The 17948-nt window shown below is 39.0% G+C and overlaps 1 protein-coding gene across 11 annotated transcripts in view; it reads left to right on the forward strand.

The window, feature by feature from the left end:
* Positions 1 to 17948, forward strand: part of rbfox1 (RNA binding fox-1 homolog 1) — a 398218-nt gene that overhangs the window by 375155 nt on the left and 5115 nt on the right. For 9 of the 11 annotated variants that reach the window (XM_037544776.1, XM_017706968.2, XM_037544773.1 and 6 more), the window contains one exon: positions 17873 to 17948. In XM_037544776.1, coding sequence (XP_037400673.1) covers positions 17873 to 17948 — 76 coding nt within the window. Of the gene's footprint in view, positions 1 to 11996; positions 12050 to 12112; positions 12148 to 17872 lie in introns of all 11 variants that reach the window. The other 2 variants (XM_037544774.1, XM_037544775.1) reach the window with 2 other exon arrangements.

The following is a 17948-nucleotide window of genomic DNA, read 5'->3' on the forward strand; positions in this document are numbered from 1 at the left end:
TTTAGCGATTAAGTCATTTGTCGTACGTTTTCTCTTGGTGTGCTCCGTGGCTTCTTTGGGTGAATGCACTGTAGCACGAAGACAGTAGATTGTCTCCGAAGATCAGGCGGAATTGATCTTATAAATATGTTTAGCGATTGATTGCTTTCTGGAAATTATGCAACTGCTGTTGTCGTTTACTGTAAGCCTAGAGTGCTGAAATATCACATTTCAGCAAAGCATAGCACAGAAAGACAGACCTGTAGCTTTCTTTACATGGAAGTGAGACATTTTCTATATAATTCACATCGAAGGAGATAATTAAACTGATCTAGAACATTCCAGTGTGTCTGGTGCTTGTACTGTCGCAATAGCAGTTCATGTAGATTGTGAAGAGTTTGTACTGGGCCCTGGCAGGTCTTAAATAGGTCTCCATAGATATGAAAATGTTGTGACTGATGCAGATTTAAGAGGCTATACTTACATAGTATATAATTACATAGTAATTATGTATGTGGGTCATTCTACAGAAAAGTCCACTTTTCTGTCTTTACATAGGAGTCACTGGTGTTACCAATCGTCATCGCTGTTGCACATAATAAAGGAAACACCAGAGACGTTTTTACAGAACGACTGCTACAGAACATCAAACCACGCGCTGTCCATCAGGGAACGTCCACTAAAATATGGAATTTAATCCATTTGTGTTTCTATTTTTTTCAGTTTCCTCAGAATAATGTCGGTCACACCAGTGACGTCAGCTAGAAGCTTCATATGAGATCATGAGCTGAGTGAGAAAATCTCTGAGAGCTGAGAGGCTCAGTGGACTCACCATGAGCTTTTCTTCATAGATCCTCAGGGGTCGAGTGACGTCATCGGTGCAATTTTTATTTCAAAATAAGATTTTTTTGTCACCCGGTGACACCAGTGACACGACTCCTGGGGACCACAACTTATTTTATAATATTTATTTGGCGTTTGTTTTCTTTAAGTCATGTAAATCATATATTCCATGGTCATGTAGAGATTATTGTAGTTAAAATTGCAGAAAAACGTGTTTTTTTACTTCAAAATAGGGCCTCAGCCTTCACACATGACTGTGAGCACAAGCTCTTCTGTGGTGCTAAGAATTCTATTCTATAATTGATTTATAAACCCAGTATTCCTAAAATTGAGGCTAAATAAGGTGTAATTGTAAAAATACCTAATTGTTTTATTTAAAAATACAAATAAATTGTAATTTTTCAGTCTTCTATGTCTGTAAACACGAGGGACGTTTCTGTAGAATGACGCACTTAAATTTCAGATTTTAAATTCGTACTAACAAATATGGCTGTCTGTTCTCAATTACCACATATTTTAGCTCAAATAAACAGCATAAAACTCACAGTCCTAAAATATGCTAATTTTATATGACGAAGCAAACTTAAACACAGTGCTTTGCAGGTTCATTTTCTGTTAGTTACCACTTATTTTGCTGTTTTCATCGTTTCTTATCATACCACATGTCGTGTAGTTAAAAATGGGATGAGTTGCCCAGTTTTACAACTCTTTAAAGTTTTGCTGTTTTTGTTCGAGAGATGGCAAGTTTGAATCCCAGCAATGTTGCCACCAAAAAACTTTAATTATCTGCAATTAATTTGCCAATAAACTGATAAAACTGTGTGTCATCAATATTGGCTGATACATCAGTGGGATCTAGACCATAACTTTGGGAAAGGGAATACGACTCTGTGTTCAAATTATAACGAACTATAGCTTCAAAACACAAGTGATGAGTTTATAATACTTTAGTATTATAATATAATACTTTAGTATACATACATTTTAAAGTACCTTTTTTTTTTATCGGTTACTATCGGTTTCTGAGAATATTCTGGGGAAAAGTTTCTTCCCACAGTCAAACTGTTCCCAGTTAAAAGTGATGGTTCACTAGTGTCACCAGCCTGGTTCCCACCTCCTTCGGTATGATTTGCTGAAAGTGTCCTTGATATTTCCAAACTACAGGAAATGTACAGTACTGTGCAGACGTCTCAGGCCATCTGAGAAAATTCTATACACATTACATGCATATATATAATATATGTATATCGTCGCTGTCCAAAGAAAACCATGCATCTCCTTTTTTGTCAATTTTTTATTTTACACGTAATTTTAACACACCGGCTGTCCTTTACATTGTATAAAAATGTCATGATAAATGGACCAATATAAATGCTGCAAAATCACTTGGAATAAAACGTCTTTAAATTAAGTTACATTAAAAGTTAAGAGAGTTTTTGCTTCTCTCCTGTAAAGTTGCTATTTTGGAGATTTTGTTTTTCTTTGGACAGCGATATACATAATATATGTCATACGCAGTGCTGTGTGAAAGTTTTAGGCATCTAAGCAAATGTTTAACCAGTCGACCTCAGCAGTGAGTTTATCACAATATACATTAGAATAAAGTCGTATTCATAATTCAAATAAACAGAAAAACAATAAAAAGGAACAAGAATTTCTCGGGTCCATATTTTTCCTGGACACCTTCACAGCCGCCACAGAGACTCGTTAATATCATCAATTACATCATGAGCTCAATTTACTGAGCACTGATTGGTCAAACCAGGAGCTGCTTTTTAACTACATATAATACTGGGCTTCCTCGAGGAGAGGCTTGGAGATGGGTAAACAAACACACCAACATCCATAAATTCACTATTATATATATATGTATATAGTCATCATTATTTAATATTCTATAAATTCTGTTTATTCAAATATTAACACTTTTCTCAGCAAATAAACACAAACTACACAGATAAATAGATTTTGAAAATGTGTCTTGGGTGCCTAAGACTTTCGCACCGTACTGTACATAGAAATGTATTATAAATATATAGTAAAATATTTAATCTTTTGAAAAAACTTTAGAAACTTTATAAAATTGTAACTGTCGGTTGTAGAAAACCGCTGTTTCCATATTTACAGGCTGAAAGTTTAACTTCTACTGTTAACTAGTGCCACTAGAGGAAACAAGCTAATTGCTTTTGTTCCTGCTTTTATCCCACAGGGCTAAAGTTAATGTTCTCACTTCGGTGAGCTAACAGGCTGGTAGCTCACTCACCTTGCTGTCCTCACTTACAGAGTAAACTGCCTTTTTAAAGGGTGTGAGTCGAAAGTTTACACAACTGTGTGGTTTGTTGATGAATCTACAAATTTAAGCTAAGGCTCTTAAAATTTCACTTTCTCAATTACAGCAATTGATTTGGCACTGATTACTGAATGTTGTTAAAAGGAAAGGTGATGTAACGCGGTGGTAAAAGCGCCCCGGTCCCAACTTCTTTGGAACAAGTTGCAGGCATCAGATTTACAGTAAGCATAGATATACAAAAAAACAGGAAAGTTAGTGGAAACACTAAATATCTTGCCTTTGTCCTGTTTTCAGTTGAATACAGATCAAGAAGGATTTGCTGTCTGGTTTTATTTACAATTTTTCCTGCTGTCCCAGTTTTTTTTGTACAGTCACTGCTGCTTATTCGACAAACTACACAGAAAAAGCTGCTTTTTGTTTGTTGTGGTATTGATCTGTGATGGACTGCAGCCTCTAATTCCCCCTTAATTATGAATGTCACCAAAGGCCCGCCTTCCCCTTGATCTGATTGGCCAGCACAAAAAATAGGCACTGTGGACAGCAGTGCAAAGTGCATTAAACAGGAGGTGTCTGGTGCACGAGAACAGCGCCTCCCATTGAAAACAATAGAAAAACATGTGCAGTAGTGTATGCCCCCCCCAAGCATCCTCACTACTGCCCAGGATTTAGTATGGAAGGCCTGAGACTCTGCATCTTTCTGTAAAACCAAAGCCCTCTGCTCGCACTCATTATGCAAATGCTGAGGCTCTCAATAACAATCGGGTTATATTGTTTGTGTATTTCTGTGGACGCTGGAAAAATGAAAAGTGCCACAAGATTTCGAGCGATGAGTGTTAAGGAATAGCAGTAAATTGCAGCGAGATTAGTTTGTCTCAGTGAAAAATTATAACATTTAAATAGATTGCTGTAATAAAAAAAAACCTCAGAATACGTTTATTAAGTATAATATGTACAAATAGGTGTTAAATAATACAAACTAATTTTTTTAGCGCTGAAAATTTTCTTCCCTCTTTCAGAATGAATGATTTATGTTCCGCTGGGTAACGTTTAGCAAGTGAAATTGCTGGCATAATTAGACGTTACGCTATATTGATTCTAACCTTCACAGAGTCTTCTCGGCCTGAGCGACCCGAAGTCCATAGGTCTGCGTCTCTATTGACACGTTCCTATACATCCCACCGTCCTTAAAGGAGAACGCCACTGATTTTTCAAATTGTCTGCATAATTAAAAGGTCAACAGAACCTCTCAGGGTGGTTTGGTGTGAAATGCCTCGTTTTAGAGAAACTCACAAAGTCAGAACTGTTCACAGTGGTGGTGATAGGAACCAGACGTCCCCCTCTAAAAGCTCCCTCACAGAACGTTATCACATGAAAAGGTTATGAATTCACTGCCTGATGCCTGAGACCTTGTTTTACAGCAGTTTTGTGATCAGATTTGGGTCTAAAACGTATTTTTAATCCTTTCATGGTGGAGGGATACAAGAGGGGTGTTCTAGGGCAAAATAGTCCCCAAAGAAAACTTGTTTTTTCAGATTGACCATCATCTTACCATCATCAACGTAACAGAAAACTCAGAGTGTAGGTTCACTGGTGGTTTTGGACAGTAAATAAAATGGCTATAGTTGCATTGTGGACATCAGGACTGCTGGTTCCTATCACCACCACTGTAAAGAAATCTGAGTCTGTAAGTTTCTCTGTAAATGAACAATTTCACATCAAAGCTCTCCGAATCAATTTATTCATATAACGACCACAGAATTATCCAGAAATTTTGAAAAATCGGTGGAATTCCCCTTTAAGCTGGTAGCTGCCACCATCTGGCACCTGGTGGTCAGTGAAAGAAGAAGCATCTCTCAGAGGCATGCTCCACGTCTAGAGGAGCTGAAGAGCTGGGCTCATCTCTCTCTCAAACTCTCTCTCTCTCTCTCTCTCTCTCTGTTTCTTTCTCTCTCTCTCTGTCTTTTTCTCTTTCTTTCTCTCTCTCTCTTTCTCTCTTTCTGTTTCTCTCTCGTTCTCTCTCTCTCTTTCTGTTTCTCTGTGTCTCTCTTTCTCTCGCTTTCTTTCTGTTTCTCTTTATCCTCTCTCTCTCCCTCTCTTTCTCTTTCTTTCTCTCTCTCTCTTTCTCGCTTTCTTTCTGTTTCTCTCTCTTTATCTCTCTCTTCCTCTTTTTCTTTCTTTCTCTCTCTCTCTTACTCTCTTTCTCTCTGTCTCTCTTTCTCTCTTTCTTTCTGTTTCTCTCTCTTTATCTCTCTCTTTCTCTCTCTTTCTCTCTTTCTCTCTGTCTCGCTCTCCCTTTTTCTCTCTCTCGCTCTCTCTCGCTCTCTCTCTCTCTCTCTCTCTCGCTCTCTCTCTCTCTCCCTCTCTCTCTCTCTCTCTCTCTCTCTCTCTCTGTGCTAGGGCTGCACAATATGTCATCTTTTAATCATCATTGTGATACAGGCTTTTGTAATAATAATCTAATAATCTAGCAGAAGGCTGCACAATATGCAACATGCAGATGGGTCTCTGTCCAGTCACAGTATCTTTTTTGACTGTGTACTGTGACCACCTTGACTAATCATGGCTCCAGATGAGTTTCTGTGGGCGTTTAGAACTTTTTTGTTTTTCAGATCTACCACTTTTTACCATCATCAGCATTTCATGTAAAAACTCTGATTTTGGGGGGAATATCTAATTGTGATTTTTCTGACCAGTATTGGGATTATGATTTAAATCATAATTATGACTGATGTATAATTGATGTATGGGCCTTTTCTGGCAAGAAGACCAGCATATTGCTGATGTCAGGACAAAACCTCTTTTTTCAGTTTTTTCAGTCAGAACAATGTTTTTCTTTACATTGGGGAAAAAATTCTGGTTCCATTGACTTACATTAAAAGTGAAGTAGGTTTTTTCCTTCACCTGTAAAGTTCAGCAGATACAAGATTTTGTTCCAACAACAGCGATATATTGTTTCTGGCTTAAGACTCTGGCCAGCCTGTCAGTCATTTGTGGTTGTGATGTCACAGCAGTTCACAAGCACAATGTTATTAGGCAACATTTCCATACGTTAAACTTCCATCATATCAGTGTTTTCGATAATAGACTGTAAGACTATAATAAAAATTGCAGCTCTTGCATTTTGAAAATTGCACTTATAAATTGTGATTTTGATGTAAAAACTATCGATCTTTCATCCCCAGTGTAGGTTCTCTGGTGGTTCTGGATGGTAAATAAAATGTTTATATGTGTGTTGTAGTCATGGCGACGCCTGGTTCCCATCACCACCACTGTAAACACAGCTGAACCATTTCACACCAAACCTCTCTGAATCTCTCTGTTTACATCTCAGTGAATTATATAGATTATTATTATTAATTATAAAGATATTTTGAGAAATCTTTGGAGTTGATTTATGGGTGCTAGGACTCGATATATACCTGTAAAACCTGAACTCTCTAATACAAAATAAATGAAAGGTGGAGTTTGTCCAAATTGATGCATTTAGGCTTAGGGCTTCAGTATTTTCAGGTGTGCAGTTGACCTGTCCATGCACCGTCCACACTTGCGGAATTTTTTAAATTACTTTTACAAGGTTGGATAAGTTTTACAGGACACTGGCAAAAAATACATACAGCATTATTTTCTTACACCATCTCACCTAATAACGTTGGGTTTTAAATGCTATGCTGCCAAGCTGGACTGTGTTGTTGCAGCTGGTCAGAGCTAAGACCACAGCACCACAGCAACACATTTCCTATGATACTAACGTTAGTCACACCACACAGTAAAAGAACCTACATCTTATCTTAATAGTGTGGCCATATGCATAGATATAAATTAGAAATAAGTAACACACTCTAAATCTATATTATGAGATGTCCTGCTCCAGTTGCTCATTAGTTCAAATGGGATTTTGCCCTGTGCAACAAGCAGTTACTACATCGTGTCAGTTGTTCTCGATTCAACGTTATAGTTTTAATATATCGCAGTTGCCGTACGAGTAGGTTTAATCACAATACGGTGTTCAGCCAATGTTTTATCTATATCGTGCTGCTCTACTGTTTGCGTCACTGATGCTGCTCACAGCTTTGTCGGTCCCATCTGTACTGCTGCAGGCTGGGGCAAATGGTCAGGAAAGCGCAGTGGCCTTCCTGCCCCTACAGAGCCCTGCAGCCCTGCCCCGGCGCCTGCATTAGCCTGCCGACCTGTGTCCCAGTCAGGCACGTTCAGGCCCGGGCTGAGGCGGACCATATGCAGGCTCTCGGCTGCTCTCTGGATCACGCAGAGGCCCTCAGGCTAACACACCAGCTGTGTTTTTGCGCCAGTAGCACCACTGCCTTCCTCCGCTCCGCCGAGCCTGTGTGTTCAGGAGGAACGCAGGTGATGCCGCGCTAACGCAGCTCAATATGAGATTTTATTATTACAAAGTTATTTTGTTTCAAAATTCCTACATAATTAAGTGGTTAAGATGTAAACAGAGCCATTCAGAGTGATTTGGTGTGAAATGCTCCGATAGAAACCAGGTGTCCAGCTCTAAAAACTCCCTCACAATAAGTTCTTATGGTTATACACTGCCTGATGTCTGAGACCGTTTTTTTCCAGAAATTTTGTCCGAAAGCATTTTTCTTAATCTGTAAATGTTGGAGAGGTACATGCAAGGCAAAATAGAAAAAAAATATTATTTCAGATTTTCCAAACTCTGATCCACTCAGACCAGCGCAACACTAACACACCATCACCATGTCAGTGTTACTGCGGTGCTGAGAATGATCCACCACCCAAATAGTACCTGCTCTGTGAGGGTCCATGGGGGACCTGACCACTGAGAGTATCAGAGTAACAGATGGACTACAGTCTGTAACTGTAGAACTACAGAGTGCAGCTATACAGTAAGTGGAGCTGATAAACTGGTCATAACGTTATGCCTGATCGGTGTATATTCACCTTGAAGTTATAAGGAGTGTTTCAGCCGAGGCTGCTTTTTGAATGACCAATCAGAACAGAGCTCATTTACATATATCTTAAAGACATAGTAACAGAAACAGCCTGTTGAGTACTAAGGGACAGAGAGAGGTTGGAAAATATCATGTAAAACTTAATTTGGACTGTTTGTAGTTCATAAAGCCAGACAAACGTCTTAAGTGAACCTCAGGAGGACAGGAGGAATGTGGAATGTGTGGCCTCTTTAAAGTACGCATAACTAGCGCTGTCTGAAGCCAACACTCGTCCCAAGTTCTGGTACGATTGTGTGTTTTGAGTGTGCTGTGGATGGTCTTCTTTTCGTCACGATGATGTAAAGTGCTGCGGACTTGTTACTCTAGTTGCATGGGTTCTCCTGCATGTGTGCACCGAGCTGTTTTCCCTTTCCCCTTCTCTAGAGTAGACCGCGTCACGCTGGTCAATAGTGTCATGTCGAATTGGAGTCTGTATTCAAAACAAGCCACCTAACGTGATTAAGAGGGCCGATTCAATCTGAATGCTTAGTGGGAATGAATGATTCATTAAGTTATTAAATATAGCTGCGAGCGGCAATTAAAAGGGGGCCAGGCAAGATGGCTGCCAACCTATGTCTCTAATTAGACGTAAGATTGGGCCGTGACACCTCGTTTGTCACACCTGTGCAGTGAGTCATGGAGACTGGGTAATGCAGCAAATGATACGGTTCACGCTCGTCATGTTTGTTTACGTGGCGTTCAGAGACCCTGATAGCACAAACTCAGGCCTGCAGACGCTGCACTGTCTGTTCTATTTAGGGATATTTTCTGTTTATTCTATTTCTCTTTATTGTGACTCGTTTAAAACAGTCATTTATCCAGGTTTGTGTTATATAGTGTGTTATAGTGCATTAATTGTTTTAACTGTTTGATGTTTACTAAAATACGCTACCGATCAAAAGTTTGAAATAATATTGTCAATGATAAAGAAATGTAGGTTCAGATACTTCTATAAAATGATGAAACATAATATGTGTAGCATGAATTTCACAGTTTCCAAATCATTGGTAAGATGCACGAAGCTGTAAATAAAAATAACGTTTGTCTAGACTGATCAACAGAGCAGCAGGTGATACAAAATATCTGAGAACGCTGTTCAACTCAAATCCAGAATTCATGATGTTTCAAAAGCGGAGGTCAAATTTCAGAGGCAGATATCGTGATAAAAGTTAATGTAAACAGATTATTACAGTATGTTATCATTGTATTCACTTTCTCAAGGTGCTTATGGGGAATAGTTTGTGACATTCAAATGAATATTGTTTATCGCTGCTGTCAGGACAAAACCTCGTATCTCCAAAATTGTAACTTTACAGGAGAAGGAAAAAACTTACTTTACTTTTAATGTAAGTCAATGGAACCAGACGTCTTTCCAAGTCATTTTGGGGCCATTTCTGTTTGTCCATTCATCATGAAATTTACAAACAATGTAAAGAACAACAGGCTTTTTCATATTATTTCAAAAACTGGAAAACGACAAAAATGCGGTTTTGGTCAGACAGCAGCGATATTTTACTATTGTGTATGAAACAGAAGAAATTGTTAATATGACATCTGGCTCTAAACATTCAAAATGTAGTGTACATACAATAAAAAAGTGAACTTGATTTGATTCACATAGCGGGGCATAACCTGGCACATTTTAGTTTTTGCTTAATAATTTTAAAAGTGTCAGCATGATGAATAATTCTTATATATATTAGCAAGCTGCGCATCTCCTCTACGAGTAAAAACTACCGTTTTGTTCCCAGCTCCTACTGTTTGTGAAAAGTTTAGCTAAATGTTCAAATGTTACAACTTACCCTATAGGCGGAAATTGACTGCAACAGACTGTAACAGCTGCTAAAATGTCTGGTAAATAGATGCAAACAGTTCTGTCTTATTTGAGCTGTATTAGTTTCCGCCCCAAATACATAAAAATGTATATGCATTAAATATGATTAGTAAATCAAGACCACGTCAAACAAGGTAAATGTATTTTTGACGATACAGTAGAACAGCTAGTATCAACACAATAGAACTGACTATATTTTATTCATATTGGATGTGTTGTGCGTTGGCATAGAAACATTAAAAGAATTTTAAAAAAAGAAGTATTTTGAGTGTATATGGGGCAATATGAACTAAACCCGAGGTGTGGAGGCTGAACTTTTTCCTGGTTAGGTCTATTTAGCTTTACATGATTTAAAACTGTTAATACACTGTAAAAAATGAGAGGCCAGCTCAACTCAGAATGATATAGTAACTGATTACATGGCTTTTCTTGAGTTGATTCAACTTGAGGACAAACAACTCAAATGTCTTAGTTCAGTCAAAAGTTCTCTTAATGCTTTTAGTTCCGCGTCTCAGTTATGTAAATAAAATGAACTTGACTCTCGCCCTCACACCATCCTGCGAGACATTGAGTACACACTCGTGGATGGCTGTGGCATCACTGGGGCTCAAACTCACAACCTCCTGTTGGGTTGACGGCTCAGTCCACTGCACCACTCAGGAACACATGAAGCAGCTCAGATTTTGTGTCTACAAATGTTTAAAACTGGAGAAAATATCTGTTGTTTTGACTTTGAAGTGTGGCGTCATCTCATGTGGTGCAGCTGTGTAATAATTCATCCCAAAATCAGGAGGCTGTGAGTTTGAATCCCAGTAACACCACAGCGGTCCATTATCCGGAAACCCAAGAGGAGAATATGCCAGATGGGACTGTGTGACAGAAAGAGCGCCATCTAGTGGAGAAACTGAGCAAAAAAAACACTCCGTTTAGTTTCTCTAACTGAGCTGCAGGTCTAGAATCGGTAGCTTGGAGAATTTTTGACTCAACTAAGACCTTTGAGTTGTGTGAACTCTGGTGTCCTCAAGCTGACTCAACTCAAGAAAAGCCGTGTAATCAGTTACTGAATCATTTTAAGTTGAACTGACCTCTCGTTTTTTACAGTGCAGTCACCGAGAGAGAGATTAAAGTAAATTAGGACTGAATTCTGTGACCTATGCATAAAACTATGCATATCAAAAATGCTTACGATGAAAAAATAGGTTTTATTTTTCGGTTGTGCCTCATTTTGGACAAAAATTTGAACACGCTTCAACACAAGTGTTACACAAGAAAGACAAGAACATGTGTTGAAATATTCAATGACTAAATCTTGTTAATATATTTGTGTTGAAATAAAAGTAAGTAAATAAGTAAACTTATGCATCACCTTTGGTTGTGGCATACAGCAAGTTATCATACACTTTATCATATGTCAATCATACTGAACCAGGCCAGCTTATGCTGCATAACACAGCATACAGTAGCTTCAGTCTGCGATATGCTTTGATTTGTGCCATTATGTCTGTATCAGCTGTAGTGTAAGGTTGAGAATAGGCAGAATTGGCTCTCGCAGAACGGGACCATTCCAGCCTCCTTGACTCGTGGGGAGCAGCGAGGTACGCGGGGAGGCTTTAAAGAATAGAGGGCGCGTTCAAGTGCTTAGACGACAGCGTGTCTGCCACTTTCCTATTGAATCGGCCCCGGTCAGAGGAGTGGATCGAGCTTCACCCGTGTGTGCTGTGCTGTGCCTCACTTCTAATTTAATCTCATCTCTCATACGGATTTTTATATATATATATATATATATATATATATATATATATATATATATATATATTTATATATATATATATTTATATGATCACCCCCCCCCCCCCAACATTGTACATCTCCGACCCCCCTCCCAGCATGTGTGTTACTCTTCCTTGTCGAGTGTGGGACTGCACTGAGAGCTCTGCTTGTGAACTGAATCCATTTACTGTAAAGCAACCCCCCCCCCCCTTTACCACCACCCCTCACTCACAATCCCACCCCCCACCACACGCCCATACAGCCAGTCAGCAAGCGGAATTGTGAATTTTATCTTCTCTTGCAGAAATCATTTCGTCCTCGTTGCAGCCGATGAAATTTCTTGTAACACCTCTTCAGGTAAAATAAATAAATATGAAAATGAATAACAGATCACCCTCACTTTCTTGATGCACCCACGAGGGAGCAGGCATATCCTTTTTTTATGCACCTCGACAGTGAGTGCTTTTATTGCTCGCCTCTCTTCTTATTTCTGCCCCTTAATCAGTAGATTTTTTACTTCTTTTGTTGGTTTCTTTTTACTCTTCTTATTTTTTTGTTATTTTTTCTTATGATTCTGAATGCTCTTCTTCAGAGTGGAACAGGCTTTTTTAGGACATTGCATGAGGATAGCTGGCAGGCATTTGCACCCCTTTTTGCTCATCCTCTGTTTCCCTCGCCATTGGCACTGCTTCCAACAGGCATGTGTCCCTTGAAGAGTGAAATGAACACGCTGTCTCAAGCTTGGATCCTGTGTGATTTGTGTCTGTGTGCTTTTTCTTTTTGTCCCTGTTCTTTTCCATGCGATCATTCATTTGAGTTCTGTCCTTTAAGAGCATCTCCATTCGATTATATGTGTGCCGTGTTTGTTTTTCCATGGGCGTGTGGTGTCAGTGGTGGTGTTTTTCAGGATGCTCGCTTGGTTTGCTATGTTTTGCACACTGGCTGTAGGGGGCTAGATGTCTGGAATGATGTTAGTGTGTGAGCGGCTGGCTTCAGAGGCAGCTTATTGAAAGGGAATTGAATCTGTCCATCCACGTATTGATTTTGCGACTCTTTTTTTTTTTCTTCCACCAGGGGAAAATTGAATATGCTAACAAGTCTGTAGTTTAGGCCGAAGGCTTCTTTTTGAAGACGTCAGCTGTTTTCAATAAAAAACACGAGCAGAATGTGTAATTTGGGGTTGGGTATTGTTGACTAATTGTTCTACTTCAATAATTGCTGGTAAGCCAGCTGTCTTTGCGACTTGGCTGCATAGGTCATGAATTTTTTTGCGCAGTTACAATTACGATTACTTTACAGACAAAATAGCCAGTGGTTGAAAGTTATTAGCCAGTTTTTATAATTACTAATATTCTTTTAACCCAAATTGCAGGCTGCTATGAAACACAGTCCCTCAGTTGAGCATTCACATTAGCTTACATCAAAGTGGCTATAATAATAATATATAATAATGTTGTCGGAAGAAAACCTCGTATCTCCATTTTTGTTGTTTTTCAGTTATTGACATAATTTAAAGTAAGTAAAGTAAGTAGCTCTGAAGTGTATTAAACAGACCACATCAGTTCTGAATACGATCATGATGTGACCAAATGGTAATATAAAAGCTGATAAAATGACTGCAGTGTATCGTGCGGTTCTTTAAAAGTTCTATATTCTGAAGTTCTAAAATCACGGATTATTAACTCAAGTTAAATGAGCATCCTCAGCGCCGTTGATCACACGTTCTCTAGGAGAACACGGACCGAACAGTCGTCTGTGATGATTTTCAGATGTTTACCTGAAATGTGGTGCGTCACTGTGGTTTGAAACACTATAGTTTTAGCTACATTCTTCATCTATCTTGTGGAACTGAAAATAAAAAGTTAAAATAACTTTTACAAACAACAAAAAAAAAGAAACAATTTAATAATTGGTTAACATTAATCAATTCATCTATCAATCCCTAATTATATGTCATTCAAGGTTTAAACATCAAACCTGCCGTAAGTAACGTTAAATCCAGTCCAGGTACATTACCGTTAGCTCGGCGCTAACATAACAGGGAATCCCCATTGCAGAAATTAGCATTATGCTAGCAGCAAAAAAAAAGTGGAATGTTTCTGCATTAAATGCTGCTGTTTAATGAAATTATTGCATGATCAAAACTCCTGAAGTTACTGGAATGTTTAATGCGTTATGTTTGTACCGGCTGTGCTACATTAAAAATTCAGACATCAGCAAAATTCCCTCATTCAAAGCCCTTTTTTAATAGCCAAAGTAGCAAAATTAGCCAAGGCTGATGGACTTCTGACTCTGATCTTGCACCCCTAATAGAGGCATTTGCGAATGATTTGGCAACCCTGGTTAAATGACGTTTTGTTCATATTGTATGTGTAAATAAGTGAACGCGTCCTCCACCGAGACACACGTCTACGCATTTTAATGTACGTCTGCGGTTCATTTGCTGAATTTAACACGTGATAAAATGTGGACTATACAAAATAAACAATTATGGTGACATTTTTTTCAGCAGGTTAAACAAATAAATAACAGCAGTGCGCTAAAAATATCAGAAATTTGCCTGGTTTGAAGTTTGCTCCCTGTAGAGGAGAACTTATTTTCACAGATCAGAATCATTTCACAGTGTTCGAACTTTTTTCATGCGACTGTAGGCACAATCATCAGAGCCCTTTATGCAGAGCCTTGCGCTAAGCGACCAGAGGATGGCCGTACGTTGTTGGAGAGAGCATAGAAATGAGCTTCCTGCGAGGAAAAAGTCGATACACGTAGAGAAATTGCACTATTGCTGCACATTTTCCAAAATAACGAGCGCATAGTCAATAATGCAGATATGCCCCTCCGCCCATCAGAGATTTATTAAGATGTATCTCAAGACCCAGATCTAATTTAGTTCTATGTTAGAGTAGCTGTTGTTCATTAGCCAACACACAGCCTACCAGGCTCATAAATCTGCTTTGCCTTCGACGGGTCTCAATAGACTGCGGGAAAAGTCGCCAAGTCTGCTGTGGCAGCGTGAGATGAACTGTCAGAGACTCAGCTCTCTCATAATGCATATGTTTTTGCTGAGATCTGTAGAACATTTGGAGGGCGTCTAGGCACTTTCGACACAGCGCCCAGTTGAACAGATTGCATGCGTGATGTCTATATATTAGGGCTGCACAATGTATCATTAGTCAATTATTACTGCAATAACAGCCTTTGCAGTGCTGATATCACAGAGGGCTGCAGGCAGTTGAGTGTATCTGTGGGTGTTTTTATGAATCAAGGTGTTCGTGTAATGCAATAAAAGTATTATTGGTAACACTTTATTTGAAGGCTACCTACATAAGGACTTCATAACACATTCATAAGCGCTGAATAATGTGTTTATGAAGCACTGCTTGAACATTTATTAAGTGCTTATGTCGGTTCTCGCAACCTGACATAAGATGTTTTATGAAATAAATGACATTGTAGTGACATAATAAGAATAAACGTTGAACATATTTACAGCACTAAACATTTAAACCATATACATAATTACATCAATCATCTCATCCATGCCATGGAGGGAAGAGGGGGTGGTTTCCAGGCATATTTGACCTGATATTAATACAATGGCGTCTTAAGAATGCTGACATATATAGTTATGTATAGTGTTTTAAATGTTTAGTGCTGTAAATATGTTCAAGGTTTATTCATATTATGTCAGTACAATGTCATTTATTTCATAAAACATCTTATGTCAGGTCACGAGAACCGACATAAGCACTTCATAAATGTTCAAGTAGTGCTTCATAAACACATTATTCAGTGCTTATGAATGCGTCATGAAGCCCTTATGTAGGTAGCCTTCAAATAAAGTGTTACCGTATTATTTTGGTCAAAATAAGGCAGGCTGGTCTTCAACCATGCCACATTATTAGTTCCCCAGTGTGTTTTTAATATATTGCAAGACAGAGCACAATTGCAAAATGTAGCCATATAATTACCGTATGACACTGATAGAAATAAAGGGTTCTTTAGTAAAGGCAGTGGTCTATAGACCGATCAGGCAAAACATCATGACCATCATGAGGTGGGTATGGTGTTAGGCCTGCCTGATCGGTGTACATTGAACTGTAACACACTCAAAGAACCATGTGGACGCATAAATGGTTCTTTGCATTGTATAGTGGCTCATGTTTATAATGAAAATGCTGTTGTATTTGGCTCTGAATCAAAAATAACAACCTTCATATTTTATAGATGTGGTTCAGACTTGGTTCTTTATATCTCATTTACCTTTTAGAGCTGAACCCTTTTTACCCTCTTCTACATCGTCACGCCTAGGAACCCTTTTTAGGGATTAGTCTTTGGTCTATATCGTGCAGCCCTTCTATATTTTTTACATTTCCCTTTCATTTTGGGAGGTTGTGGTGATCGCACCGGTGGTCCTTTGTAACCAAAACAAACCATGCCCTGCCCTAAACATTCAGAGTGTCACTTCAGTAGCCTTTTCATTACTGAATGCTCGGAGGATAATTTGCCAGGCACAGTGTCCTAAGGGTCACCTTTTCAATCTCGGGGCCAATAGAGTGTGGGAAGTCCTGGGTTGAACAGTCGAGTGCGCACTCATTAAAAGTAGCCCCTGTAAACAGAGATAACACAGGTCAAACAAAATGCTTGGCAGGGCAATGAAATATGAAGACAGGGCGACTGTATAGTGAATAACAATGTCCATACTAATCTGTAGTGGATTAACTTCTTAATCGCAAAGAGTGAGTGAATATGTAAATCACCTCATTTACAGGCTGTGCCCTGCCTCCTGATTGGCCCTTATCAGGTCCAAAAACACCATGCATGCATAACAAGGCTCAAAGGAGCAGATAATCCCGGTTATTTTACTAGCCAGGCCCCAGGAGCCTTCGCACTCGCTCAATCAGACCTCCTCAAGCAGATCACACACCTAAGATGCACAATTATTCGTTATTTTTTGTTTGATTGTTGTGATAGGGGTGGACAGTGTTATAGTAATAATAATAATAATAGCAGTAAGTCATTATTTATAGGGCTCTTTTTTATTTGAGTTGTAAAATCTCAAATTGCTTTATACAGAAATGTGAATATAGTATTAAAAATGACAGCACAAACGGGACAAAATGAGTCACAGTACTTCTAAGCATGTTCCAGCCTGAACAGATGCCTTTAATCTAAATTTATAAACATGTCAAGCTTGCTTTCTATGCTATTCCAGAGGAGTTTAGGAGCTGCATGGACCATCCAGCTGCATTATTTCAGACTGCAGTCCCACAGTAAACAAACAAAACTATTAAGAATTCTGAACTTCCACCAACTGAGCCGTAAGTGGTCCTGGACGATTGCGCAAAGTGGGCCGGCCGAGCTATATCGCTTTAACAGATCAGTAAGATATGCCATTAAAGAGTTTTAAAAGCCATGACCAGGACCTGCCAGTGTCAGTGCAGAACCTCACAGGGAGCCAGAATCAAAAACTGAGTAAGACTAACATGCATTCAATAATAATAATAATGATTTTTCACTCTTTAAAGGCAAATTGTCCAAAAAGATGAATGTATTTAACATTACATCCGTTTTCCTAATAAAATACCATTGATTTTCTCTGTAAAGCAGAGTTTTGCTTTTTAAGTGAGCCTTTAATTACAAAAACCCACAGATTTCTTTCCTCCGCTCATCCATCCATCCACTCGTAGTGCTGTATGTTTAGTGTGTGTGCGGGATGTTTGGAAGGAATTAACTGAGTAAAGGCTTGTGACTACATCCCATAATCAGACGACTGCACATCAATTACTGGGACATTATTAGAACAAGCAGTGACCTTTTTTTTCCTTTTTTGCTCCAGAGCATCTTATCATTTATTATTTTTTCTTTTCTTTTTTTTTTTTTTTCTTTTTTTTCTAGCCCAAGCGACCCTTCAGATCTCGAATAGCAGTGTGCCCCTCCGCCTGTTACAGCATGACAGCGAAAAGCCTTGTGGTTTCCTCTTCTGTGACTTCATCTCAATGTCATTCTGGAACACTAAAATCATTACCATGTATTTGCATCTGTTTCTGTGGTGGTCTATTGATTTGTACGGCTCGGGGGGGGGGTGGGGGTGGAGGAGGGGGGCTCCTGTTTATGTAAAGAACAGCCAGAGATGCATCGTTTTCTCCAGCGTGATGCGGTTTTTCTTTGTTTCCACAGTTACGGACGAGTTTATGCTGCCGACCCCTACAACCACGCACTTGCTCCAGCAGCCACATACAGCGTTGGTGCCATG

Source organism: Pygocentrus nattereri, chromosome 14 (genome assembly GCF_015220715.1).
Source record: "Pygocentrus nattereri isolate fPygNat1 chromosome 14, fPygNat1.pri, whole genome shotgun sequence".
NCBI classification, from domain to species: domain Eukaryota; kingdom Metazoa; phylum Chordata; class Actinopteri; order Characiformes; family Serrasalmidae; genus Pygocentrus; species Pygocentrus nattereri.